Source organism: Xiphophorus hellerii, chromosome 23, assembly GCF_003331165.1.
Source record: "Xiphophorus hellerii strain 12219 chromosome 23, Xiphophorus_hellerii-4.1, whole genome shotgun sequence".
Classification (NCBI taxonomy): Eukaryota; Metazoa; Chordata; class Actinopteri; order Cyprinodontiformes; family Poeciliidae; genus Xiphophorus; species Xiphophorus hellerii.
In genome coordinates this window covers 28,110,224-28,123,030 of record NC_045694.1, presented here as the reverse complement: position 1 = coordinate 28,123,030, position 12,807 = coordinate 28,110,224, and the positions used below count along the sequence as shown (strand labels likewise).

The window sequence follows — 12,807 nt, the reverse complement described above, 5'->3', positions numbered from 1 at the left end:
TTTTCCCGTAAAATTTTGTTTTTAACTAAATTTAGACACATGTTTGTAAATATGGCCACATTCTATAAAAAGATGCCACTATTTAAACAAACAAAACAACCATTTTAACTTGGGGGAAGGAGAACAATGAAGAAAAGGTTTTCCTATCAACTACACATTCAAATGAGAACACTTCGAGATTCCTGTCAACAATTCTGGAAGTCCAGATTAAGGTCTTGATGTATATCCTAAAGAAAACAACAACAAAAAAGCGGACATACTGATAGACTGTTTACTATGACTAATGGCATGTGGTTAGCAGTTGTCAAGGCAACTGGCCAGCCATCCGCTGGGGCCTGAGAAAAACAGGAAGCAGAGTGAGAACCGAGAAAAGCAACCGAAACTGAAACAGACGTTAGAGCTCTGGATAAACTGAATGAAGCGACTGTCTCTCTCTCTCTCTGTGTGTGTGTGTGTGTGTGTGTACAGAGCGAGGCCTCATCTGACAAATACCTGAACCACTCATACAGGTTACTCCAGTTTCAGTCATTACAGGTGCTAACTTGCACAGTTCAGCAGCAAAACCTTCAACCCTTATCTCAAAGTCGAGTCCCAGCCCAAGCCGCGGGAATGGTCAGCTTGCCAACAAAAAGGTCTCTAGTCGTCACTTTGTTTTTATCTTAACAGCCACAGATATACGAGCTCTCAGAGGCTCAGCGGCTATAAAAAAAAAAGAAAAAAAAAAGAAGTGGACTCTGCTCTTTCTGCCTATACTAGAGATTAAAAAAAAGAAAGAGTGCAATCTAACCCTGTTGTGACAGTCATAAAAATCCAACTGAACGCAGGATAAATACAAAAAACACTTTATTTTCAGTTGAACATGTTGATTCACATGTAGATTTCACAATGTTACAGACGGATGGCGGGATGAAAAGCAGAGCAAAGGTCATTTTTATTTTCATGGTTGTTTGTTTTCCTTTCAGCTAAATAGTTACATTATCCTTTAAAAGAGTGTGCTGCCGAACATAAAGAGGGACAACTCCTTCCTGATAAGAGATTTAATGGCTCTAAATTACTCTGGACAGCAGAAACAGCTCTGCAGCTTTCACTGCTCGTCTCTAACCGACATAAAGCGGAAGAAACTAAATCTGTGGAAAAGCGCACGCAGGATGTTGCTGTGATTCTACTGTTAAGGCAGTGGTTCCCAAAGATTTTCTGGGCCCCCCTATGAATTACAATTAAATCCCCCCACCCCAAAAAAATGTTTAAAAAATCAACTGGTTACACACATCGTTCAACCAGACATAAACCTATACACATTTTGTTTTCAAACTCCCCTGAAGTTTATTTTACACTTCAGGTTGCAACAAAATACACTACAAACCATCTTTGCAGTGAAACACTTAACTGTTTTGTTTTCTTCCATTCATCCATACAGCTTCCCGCGCCCCACACTTTGGGAACCACTGGGTTAAGGCAACGCAAATCGGTGGACTTTCAGAATGTTTTTGTCGTTACGCCAGCTCTTCTGATCAGCAATTTCCTCATATTTTTATTCCCCTTTTATATTCCAGGAAACACCTTGTGTATATTCCTGCGTCCACTCGAAGTAGCTACACTGATTCCAGAAACAAAACAACAAAAACAATTTAGAAAAAGCAGACGGCTCTTAGTTCAGTTACTAGCAGAATTTGCTTTAAATATTACATAATGCAGGCAGGATTCAGGAGCTGCATCTACAGACTGAAACGAGCTTTTTCCGTCATGGAGTAATAATAATAATAATAAAAAAGGCACAAGTATGAAAAGATTTTTGCAGTAAAGCAAGCAACAACCCCCTTTAATCCAGTGAGTCTTTATATTAAAAAAAAAAAAAAAATCACCATGACGACTGAGTGAATCCAGTGTTACACTCTGGAGGGATGGGGTTTGGTTCCCACAGTGACTCCACCGTCTTCCTGTTAGCTGCACTTTAGCCTGCTAGCTGTTAGCAACCCTTAATAATGGATCCTGTTTCCTCATAGCAGGGGCCGATGGCTCCTGAGCACTTACTTCCCGGCACTTTGTCAGTGCAGCTCAGTGTTTCTGTGCAGGGCAAATGGGAGACCTGTGCACTCAAGTTAAACTGCCCCTCCTGGGGCGTGCCGTGGTGGCGTAGGGCGTGACCCGTATTTAGAGGCCTTGAGTCCTCGACGCGGCCGTCGCGGGTTCGACTCCCGGACCCGACGACATTTGCCGCATGTCTTCCACCCTCTCCTTCCCCGTTTCCTGTCAGCCAACTATCATATAGGGGACACTAGAGCCCACAAAAGACCCCCTGGATGGGTAAAAAAAAACAAACAAAAAAACTGCCCCTCCCCCCAGGGGTGCTTTAAAAATAGAATAAAATCAAAGAAATAAAATCATATGCATATCTTATTTATAAAAAGGCACAAGAGCGACTTTCCGAGGTGTAGAGTTTGCCGCTAGCAGGCTAAAGCACAGCTAGCTTCAAGTAAGCATGGGCCGGTAACCGGTGTCGAGTTTTCATTACAAAGTTTGATAACTTAAATTTCATTTTTTTCATTATGTTCCGTCTTATTTCCCATCAGAAACAAACTTCTTGGTGCTTGAAGTAAAATGGTTTAGATAATATTGAACATAACTCATGTTTTTTTCCCCATTTTGTCAAAATTTTAGGATCTCATTGTATCAGGATTAAGAATCTCATACAGGCCCATGCCTAGTTTGAATCCGGCCACATCGAAAGGCACATATCAGCAAGTAAAGCTTTGCTCCCCGTTTCTCTCAGACTCACAAACACACACCCATACACACACACACGCACGCCAACCAGTGGGCTGCCTGTAAGGTGCTAAAGCAATCAAAAACCCACATACAAAAGAGTTATGTACATTGTGGACACCAGGAGGGCGGTGTTAGTCCCCCCGCTGTAGTAATGGTGAGTCCTGAGGAGACAGATCCACACGGCCTGCTGTCCACTGTGGGGCCAGTGATTGAGAGTATAAATAGATGATAATTAATCTGCTGACCAGAACTGATTGGGATGGCGACGCCACATACCGGTTCCGTGTGTCTCCAGCAAAGCATTTAACTTGGTAGTTAGGTGCTTGCGTTGGTTAAACGTGGCGATGAGGAACATGATTGCAAACAGGCTGCATTTACTACATTTAGCTTGTCGAAACTAACGGACTGAATTAAACTAATCTTTGGTAAGCCGAACTATTAAAAACGCTGAGAACCTCTCACTACTAAAAAGGCGTGTGAAGCTACTTAAGCTGCACATAAATGTTCCACCGGTGGCACACGGAGGGCGTCGGTATGGTCCTCCTGTCCCCACTCAGGTGGAAGTGGTCTGCAGATCGTAAACCCAGTCGCCACGCTGACGGTCAAATGCTCACAGCTTGGCGGACCGGTACATCCAGCTGAGTGTCAGTCGGTCAAAAGGGAAAACTAAGAGAACTGAAAATCCACACAGGTGTTTTAGGCTCCGACGTAGCCCACATGTTCTCCGGAAGAGACTGTTCTTCCCCCTAGCCCCTTCATCCGAGGTCAGGGGTCAGGAGGAAGTGACGTCCGAGGTTTTCCTAATGACGCTTGCACGCACCTCGTGAGCGTGGCTGCTCGACGGCGGTGTGTGAGAGTTTTGGCCGCAGGCCGGCGTCCAGCTGTCAATGTGGTAGCTGATGAGGGGCGTGGGGTCCTTCAGGCTGGTGACCCGGAAGTTGGGTTTGCTTGGGTTGACGAACGAAGCCATGCCGGGGAGAGAGCACGGCGGGATTCTGAGGACCGACGGGTATTCCCGCTTCCACGTCGGACTGAGAGCCTGTCGGTGGGAACAAGGAGAAGAAGGAACATTTAAAAAGTTATGTACATATTGTGGACCATTTCTGATGCAAACTGTTGTGAACCTGGGGCTGAGCTGCATAGCAACGTGTTCATAACCCTTGGACTTTCTCACATTTTGTCATGTATTGTACGGAGACTTTATGGGAAGGAATAAAAAGTCGGCCATTATTGTGAAGTGGCACCGTAACGTGGTTTTCAAAGTTTATTTTATAAATGAAATGTATTCTACTGTGGGAATAGAGTTCATGGTCCAACTTTGCTCCCATGATTATCATTTTGCGCACAAAAGTTAGATTTGGTCTCATTTGAACCGAAGCAAGGGAGCACCAATCACAGCTTTCAAACCTGACCTGCCCTTTCCAACTTTGGCCGATACCAATTTTTTTTGTCTGAAACTTTGCTAAATATAGCGACAAGTTGCTAAGTTAGGGTGAGGTGACTATTGTTAACCGGGCACGTGCAGACCTGACCTGGTGGGCGGGTCAGCTCTCTCTCACAGCAGAACAAAAGGAGACAGTGGCTGATTTTCAGACCTTTTGTAGACAGATAAGATCGGTAGATAAGATCAGTTTCTCATGTAAGATAATTAAAGTGTAAATAACCTCCCCTGGGAGAGCATTACTTCACCTCTGACAAATTTTGAAAAGTCCCAGCGAAGGGGGTGGATGTCTGCTGTAAGTTTGGAATGAATCTTTCTCTGAGTTAGTCTGTCACGATAAGCAATAGATCAAATAATCGCATGATCAATTAAAATGAGATTGATCATTTTTCTCGTGGGCAGTAATCGTCAAAGAGATGCTCCCCATTAAAATTGTTGAAAAGCCGCCATTTTGAGAAACATTTGGTGGTTTGCATTACCTGGCCCTTTTACCTGTTTTCCCTGTCAAAGCTGAATGATATCTTTTGAAAATCACTTTTGGTAACAGAGACTTCATAATCCATTTTAATTATTGTTTTGGTTATTTTGTTTATTTATTTTGGATGTTTAAGCTGTTTACCAGATCCAGTGTTAAAGGTTTCTTTAGAAATTAAAGTGGTTTGATCTCTGACAGGTTGTACTTGCATTAATATAAATCCATTACTGTAGAAATTGAGCATGGTATCAAAAATGACAATATTGTTGTTTATCGCAAAATGTGTTATTGTGACAGGCCCATCTGTGAGACGATAAAACCTTGGGATACATTACTGTGCTGAATTTTAGTTTGCTGTAAAGAGGGCTAAGTACACTTTTTAGATTTTTGTTTATTTCCTCATAAAGTGCCACCTTGTTTTGTTCCACTGAAATAAGAATGTGCTGAAACATAGTGCAGGAAAGTCCAAGGTGTGGTAATATTATTACAACACCAAACATAAAGCAGCTAAACGGTCCTTGTGTGTGTGTGACTCAGTGTAAATATTTAGCCATCAGTAGTGTGTGCAAAATTAGCTAAAAGAGCATCTCCTCTTTTAGTGCACATGAATTCCTGTGTTGTGGCTCAGGACAGGACATGTGGTGACAGACAAAAGGACAAGCAGAGATCAAACTGTTAATGTTTGACTGCAATGGTTCCTGACAGAGCCCTCCCTTTTCTCACTCTTTTGCAACCTTACAGGAAGGAACACACACACACACACACAGACACACACCTAACTCAACACGTAATAATAAAACAACGCTTTGAGCCTCTGAGATGCACCACAAACTCTCGTCACAGTCAGGGCCAAGGCTCCAAAACTTTATGATGCACACACACACCCTGTTTGAGCAGGTAAAAACCTGTTTCTCTGAAAACTGGTCCAGCTGCTGATTCATTCAGCGCTCTTTGGTGTGTGTGTGTGTGTGTGTGTGTGTTAAGTGTGAGACCCACCTCTTTGTTGTCTTCTGTGTCACTCTCTGTGTCGCTGCCTGCAGTCGGAGGAGACAGGAAAACGGAGGTAAAACCACACATGCAGGCCTGACAATTACCCCCCTCCCCAACACACACACGCGCACACACTGTTGCTCCTGCTACACTCAACTCTGAATGTTAGCTATGCAAACAAACACACAAGCAAGCAGAGCTGACACCCATAGATCGAGCTGGGCCTGAATGACGGGTCACGAACACATGAGATAAACCAGCTAGTAGCTAGAAGAGAGGAGCAGTTACCTGCTTTTACATAAGCAGAGATAAAAAAAATAAATAAGCTACCAAAATGTTCTGGCAGGTGTTGGGTTGATAAAGAGGTCTATCCCTCCGTTTTCACCCACCCAGCTGGTTTGGACAGACTGATGCTAACAGTTTAGCATCTAAACCACAGGGGTTTTTTTTTATTGCTCAGGCAGAACATAAACAGCCGATCAGATAGAGTTGAGGAAAGCCAATCCTCTGTATTGAAACCACAATGATGTAAAAGAGGTTCCCATGTGGTCAGGAGCCTGTAGGTGCATTATTTGGGCTTTTTTTTTTTTTGTTCCTCGTAACATGCTGCGGTTAAGAGGATGTGTTTGTGTGTGTGTGTGTGGTGTCTCACCGCAGCATGAAGATACAGGAGAGATCTGCAGCGGGTACGAGTGGGAAGAGCTAACGGTCTGCTCCTCGTTCTCGGTGGTCACCTCGATGGTCTGGCACACGTCTGGCAGCTGCTCGCACTGGATCAGGTGGTCCCCGGCCGGACTGTGGAGCGCTGCGGGTCACACACACACAACACACGGAGAGTGAACACGAGGGAATCCGGCGCACTCCTGCGGCGCAGGGCGACACAAAACACAACGGCAGTACCTGATCCGCTGTTGGTCACTGTGAGCTCCCGGGCCTCTGCTTTGAGCGCGAGCTGCTTGGAACAGTCGACAGGTCCGGGCTGGACTTCAGAAAAAGTCGTGTTTGGAGACAGAGCGGCTCCCTGAGGGGCAAAGGAAGAGGAGAGGTTGGATGTAGCTAAACATAACTGACAATGCAGTATATAAAGATTAGGGATGCACTGATCCACTTTTATCTGACACAGATACCGGTGTAAATAACCCCAGGTTAAGCTCCTTATTTGTTGTGCTCCTTTTTAGGGCCTATCGCCTTTATTTTGTTAGTTGACTTCCGGTTTTTGAATTTAATGCTTTTATTTTGATGAGAGACCTTCCACTGTTTATGTTGTGCAGCAGCAGCTTGGCAACAGAAAGGGAAGATAAGTTGGAACAGTGTTATGAATGTATCTTGTTATTAGCTGCCCCCTTAACAGAGGCACAAGGTGCATTTATTTTGTAAGCAGGATATTTCTAATATTGATCAAGTGGAATTGTGATCTTTGGTTTATTGTAATCAAATACGGTATGGCTTTTTTAATCGGTTGATGTTAGTAGTGAACGTTGTTTTCAATTTTCAGACATTACGGTTGTAAGAGCGTGTTTTGTATCTTATACTTTTGTGTTTGTGCAACAACTCTTACGGTGAAACTTATGGTTTACTTCAATAAACCTGGCCGTTCATCAGTAAAGCCAAAACCCTTCATTTGGGGGCTCTGCTACAACCGATATCTGAGGTTTAGCATCGGCTGATACCGATCCAACATAGAAAAACAGTGCTGAATTGACTAAAAACCGATTCTTGTTTGTTTTTTTAAATGCAGACATAAATGTACAGAATTATAAATGTAACCCTAACTCTGTACCTGTACAGCCCAATTAAATACACCAACAGCTTCACAAACATGTAAAAAAACAACACAATTTTCATTTTGCAATTAGGAGTACAACAACTAATGCAACACAAATGTCAGGAATCGATCGATATCGATCGATGCACTCCTAATATCTAGGCCTGACACAATAAGCACCAAATCAATTAATTGCGTGATAAATGAAAACTGGCTCATTAATTTCCATTTGCATGATTTCTCGTTTCTCTCTTTTTCAACCAAAAACTGGATGACAAAAGTCTTCAGTCAGTTGCTTTGATCTCAACCAGGCATTTTTATGAAGGACAATTTTGTTTACAGAGACTAAATAATTCATTTTATTTGGTGTTTTTGTTTTGTTGATACGTTCCTGTTCCAATGCAAGACGGTCCTTATCTTTGATCTTTGAGAATGTGTTCTGCAGTCAGCCTATGACATAAAATGTAAATAGAAAATGAAGTTATATAAAAGTGAAGTTTGTTTTGAGCCGGTACTGTGCTGCAGGCTGTAATATTCTCCGACTGGAGCGATGAACACGGACGACTTCCAGACACCTCTCCAGTGACTCCACTCAACACCTTTTGAGTCCTGCATCTGCAGGAGAAACAGCTGGATTTCTGCACCTCCAGCTGGGAGCTACAACAACAAAGCAGGCATGCCTCGACCATCACCCACCCAGACAGAGCAGTCGATCCCTCCCACTGTGAGCCTCTCTCTTATCTGATCCAACACAGATGCAATTCTGCATTATGTGGGAACAGGAAGGAGACCTGATTGTTCCAACTCAGCCGTTCCCTCCCTCCCTCCACCTTCATCTCTCCCACTTCACTCTGACCTGACAAAGCTTTCTAGAAGTGTGGGGGTGGCCACAAACGCTTCTAGGTAAGGCATTTCGGCAATGCCGCCAAACTGGACTGTGAAGACCGGGTTTTTATCAGGCCTGGGTTAAAGTTTACATAGAGCCTGGATGGAAAACCCAGAGGTTTTCCTACCTCTTTGCTTCCCTTGGACTTTCCCTCCTTGTCGGCCTTCTTCTTTCCTACGAGGAGACACGGATCGGAGGGAGGATTCAGAAAACGTGTTTTGAGTCGAATCCAGGAGTAAAACAGCAGAGGAGGAACGAGCGCAGCTCACCTTTCTTCAAGCTCCTCTCTGTGGACGAGAGCATCTTGTACACTCTGAAGGCGTTGGTTCCTTTCTTGATACTTTTGTCCTTCACCTCCTCGATGTCAGGCAGGCTGTTCATGGCGCAGCGGAAGTTAGCCTTCCAGGTCTTTGGGTCGGGCCGGTCCACGCCGGGCTGGTATTTACCTGCAGAAGAACATTAAGAGAAATGTACAGAAGTACATCCTTTTCTCTTTTTAAAGAGAAAAGGATGTAGGCCTTCCGCTGACTCCAACAAACGAGTTGGCGCTAACGTCAGGAGCTCTAGACCTGTGTCACCTGGATACCATCCTAGAGGGCTGCAATCAGGCTGCCATGCCACCCAGCAGCAGGCAAGGTTGTTGGGCTCTCTGTTCTCCTATGTACCTAAGAACAAGGATCTTTTGCAAGATGTCATCATCTTGCAAAAGATGACATCCTTTTCTCTTTTTAAAGAGAAAAGGATGTAACTACAGCATTATGTGTTCAGAATGCTTTGAATACTTTTCATGGAATTATGAAATTTGTCATATTATTACGTTAAAACCAGAGGTACATATATTCAGCGGGATTTTATGTGACGGACGAGGACAGAATTTGTCAAATTGGAAGAAGAAGAAAAAATATACACAATTCCCAGCATTTTTTGTTTACCGAAATAAACCTGAAAAGTGTGGCGTGCATGTGTATTCAGAACTTCTGATTTAATAGTGCGAAGAAAAGCATCAGAGCCACAGTATTTCATTGAGTGCATAGGGTGTTGCACTGTCTATTTCTGTTATATTTAAATAAAACACACTGGGTTGGACTTTAGAAAAGGTTTACAGGGTAGTAAACCAGGGCTGCAATTTTTTGGCCACAAATTTTAATTTTTTTTAAATTTTTTATATAATGAATGCATGTTTTACAAAGATTCTACTTTATGTAACAATCATACTCCTATATGAAGTGAGCTGTAATGTTTTTAGGATTTTTATAATACTCATGTATTTGAAAATGAAGTGAAAATATTTTTATTTTTTTATTTGGAAACAGAATGGAGAAACTGGCCAAGTGATATGTTACACCTACCATCACCAGCTGGTATCGTCAGTCCATATCCGGTTTATGGATAGGACCAACTTAATTTATTGTAATTTGCATTAATGAAACAACTTTTCTTTAGTGAATAGGACATCAAAACGGTTTCCAGGCCACGGAACCAAATATCTGTACATCTGGCCCTGAACACACAATGATGCTTGAGGTTATAATTTAACAAATTCTGAAAAGTTTCTAGGGTTAGAAATACTTCTGCAAGGTGCTGTATGGTTATTTTGTATTCAAAAAGAATGTGAAGAGAACCTTGTTCATTTGTGGCAATTAATGTAAAACTTCAGTTCATGTTTCAAAATATATAGTCTGGAAGCAAAGATCCATTTTTTTCTCCATTCCTTGCTTATCCAGACCCAGAAAGCACTGAAAATTCTATTCTATTCTTTTCAGGACCGAGTAGGAAACCCATTTCACTCTTGCGAAACTACAGCCTGAAGGAGGCACCTCCCTCCACAGTTTGGAGTCCAAAACTGATTGGCTTTTACTTAGTTTTTTTTTTTTTCTTCTTTCTAAACCAATAAACATTGCCTAACCATAAAGTTTCTCAGATTTGTGACAGAAAACTAAGAGCGCTGTTTGGTCAGACAAACTGAAAGCCACAGGAAAGGAGAAGCAGTGAGAGTGTGCTCCAGCTACCAGTGTGTATGGCCCATCGCATGAAGAGCGGCGCGTCTTTCTCCAGGTCCCAGCCGTGACGCGCCGCATGCATCCATGGGATCTGGAAGATTCTCTTTTCCTAAAAATCAACGCGGCCTGTCAGCATCGTACTTCACAGAATGAGTCGACGTCAGGATATTAAAAACACCAACTCACTTTGTTGACCCATTTCAGTCCTGGGATCTGACAAGAGTTGATCTGTTCCTCCAGCCACGGCCGCATCCTCATCCTTTCTACAGGCATGGTGACCTAAGAGACACAAACAATAACAGGTGTTAACAGGCAGCAGCTGGAACTGACCGAAATCTAAATTATTCTTCTCAAATAATAAGACAGCGTACCATGATTATTACTGGGGGTGCACCAATCAAATCAGGCAGAGATTATAAATCAGCCAATCGTCCTTTAAGTAGCTCTAAATGCCTGCTTAAGTATGTAAACGAGGGTAATCTTGCAATCCTGTCATTTCCCGTTTGATCCAAAGCTATAAATTATATCAAAAAGCCTGGAACACTTTTTGTTTTCCCCCCATCAAATATTGGAACTGGTCACAATCAGAGCTGGCTGCTCACCTAAAAGAAAACCACAAATCAATAACGGCCAGAAAAATCCTCATCAGTGCATTTCAAATTACCGACTCACAACAATAGGTTTTATTTCTAACGGCAGACTAAACACAGTTTGTCACATGGACGAATAAAAACATATTTCTGTTTCATTTAGTTTGGAAATGAGAGATGCCATTAAATAAAGAAATACAACTTTACTCAGGTTTAAACTTTTGCTAAAGAAAATCTGGTCCTAGAAAAAAAAACAAAAAAACACTTGGAACTATTACAACAGGAAGCTGGACAAAAATTCAAGCGGCAATCCAACAAATGCAGAATGTTTCCTTAAACAAACAAAACAAAAAAACAGAGGAGGAAAATTTCCCCCAGCCTGAAGCTCATGTTGGTTCCTGGCATGATCAAAGTCCAGCAGGCCCTGGTGATCCCAGCTGCACATTAATGTGGCCCTTCTGGTAACAGACAGCTCCCTAAAAGGTCAAACCAGGTAACATGGCACAACACCAGGCTGTTTTAACCAGCAGCAGGCCTGGAACATCCAGCTGAGTCCCTCTCTGTGTGTGGGTGGGTGTGTGTGTGGGTGTGCGTGTGTGTGTTACTCTGATCCTTATTGGTTTTAACACTTACAATTATTGTGCATCACTTTTCTTTCTGATCAAACATGTGAGACGCACTTCTAAAAACTCTCAGATGTTTTAGTAAAATTTTAACTCTGCTGAAACGACCTTTGTTCCACTGGCTTGCAAATGCGGCTGAAACACACCATCAGGTTCTACACTCTCCTCCCAGGCAATGTATAAAATACAATAATGCAGTGAAAATATAACAACCTATCAACATAACGAAGCAAAATTCAACATGGCACTCTCATAAGTAACGCTATTACTATTCAGAAGTAATTTTTATTTCTCACAACTCAAACTCTGTGAAAAAAAACACACACAATTAGATAAAGGAAAACTGACAAAATAACAAGGAGAACATTTAAGTCATAATATGTTCAAAATTACAGCACACACTAGCTTTCCGAGCGCTAACTCTGTGCGGCTGTAGACACGTTTATTGAAGTAAAGTTGAATTTAGCAGCGGAGGTCAGGTCAAAAGTTTACCGCGCTCTGTTTGTCTACTGCCTGCCAGCGAGCTGACCCAAAAACAACGAAGCCAAAAGTGAAAATAAATCCAGTACCTCGCCGGCGAACGAAGACCAAAAAACTACAGGGGTACTTTCACTTACAGAGCGAGCTAAGGAGCTGTCATGTCGTCCCGTAGGAAGTCGCTGCGTATGACTGTGTGTACGCAGCCCAACGGCTTTTAATATGCGGAAATAAAAACTGTTACCGTCTCAGTTTGGACGGCCTGTGGCTCCTCAGCGCCGCTGTCGGAGAATAACACGCTGGGCTCGAGGTGGACAACGTAGCAGCTTCGAGGCTTTAAAATGCACATAGAAAAAAAAAAAAAGAAAGATGGTGTCGGTGGTTTATTTCTGTTTCTGCATTCAGACCGAAAGCAAAACAACGACTGCTTCGGGAAGTCAGGGCGCGTGCTGGAAATCCCCCTGCAAGCTCTCGTGCTCTCGCTTCAGCTCGGTCTCGAGCGGAGTCGCGGAAGATCCTTTGCGCGCTCCCCAGAAGCACACGAAGAGCGCTCACTCCGACTTATATTTCCGCCGTTGTTGTCGTCGTCGAAGTCGAAAATAGCTTCACGTGAACATTTGTACTTTGTTTAAAGGGCTCTTACATGTTTCAAGAGTAAATTGTCAAAAACTACTAGCACAAGAAATATGTTACTGTAATAAAACAAATACACATGTATTTATTTCGACTGGCTTAGCCATCATCAAATGCATAGACGATCTTTGAACTGGATTTCATTTTCGCTTCCTCAATTC

The 12,807-nt window shown here is 42.8% G+C and overlaps 1 protein-coding gene across 4 annotated transcripts; it reads right to left on the bottom strand.

The window, feature by feature from the left end:
- Positions 1 to 2,376: 2,376 nt before the first annotated feature.
- Positions 2,377 to 12,505, bottom strand: irf2b (interferon regulatory factor 2b). Of its 4 annotated transcripts, none has more exons than XM_032555302.1 (10): positions 12,258 to 12,368; positions 10,695 to 10,925; positions 10,510 to 10,602; positions 10,333 to 10,432; positions 8,593 to 8,769; positions 8,451 to 8,497; positions 6,573 to 6,693; positions 6,325 to 6,477; positions 5,679 to 5,716; positions 2,377 to 3,805 (listed from the first exon to the last, which is right to left on the bottom strand). In XM_032555302.1, exons 2-10 carry the CDS (start codon positions 10,695 to 10,697, stop codon positions 3,539 to 3,541), a joined length of 999 nt encoding a protein of 332 aa, XP_032411193.1. In that variant the 5' UTR covers positions 10,698 to 10,925; positions 12,258 to 12,368; the 3' UTR covers positions 2,377 to 3,538. The 4 variants fall into 4 exon arrangements, with proteins under 4 accessions (XP_032411193.1, XP_032411192.1, XP_032411191.1 ...); XM_032555301.1 differs by having other exon boundaries at positions 12,154 to 12,261; XM_032555300.1 differs by lacking the exon at positions 10,695 to 10,925 and having other exon boundaries at positions 12,258 to 12,505.
- Between the last annotated feature and the right edge of the window lie 302 nt (positions 12,506 to 12,807).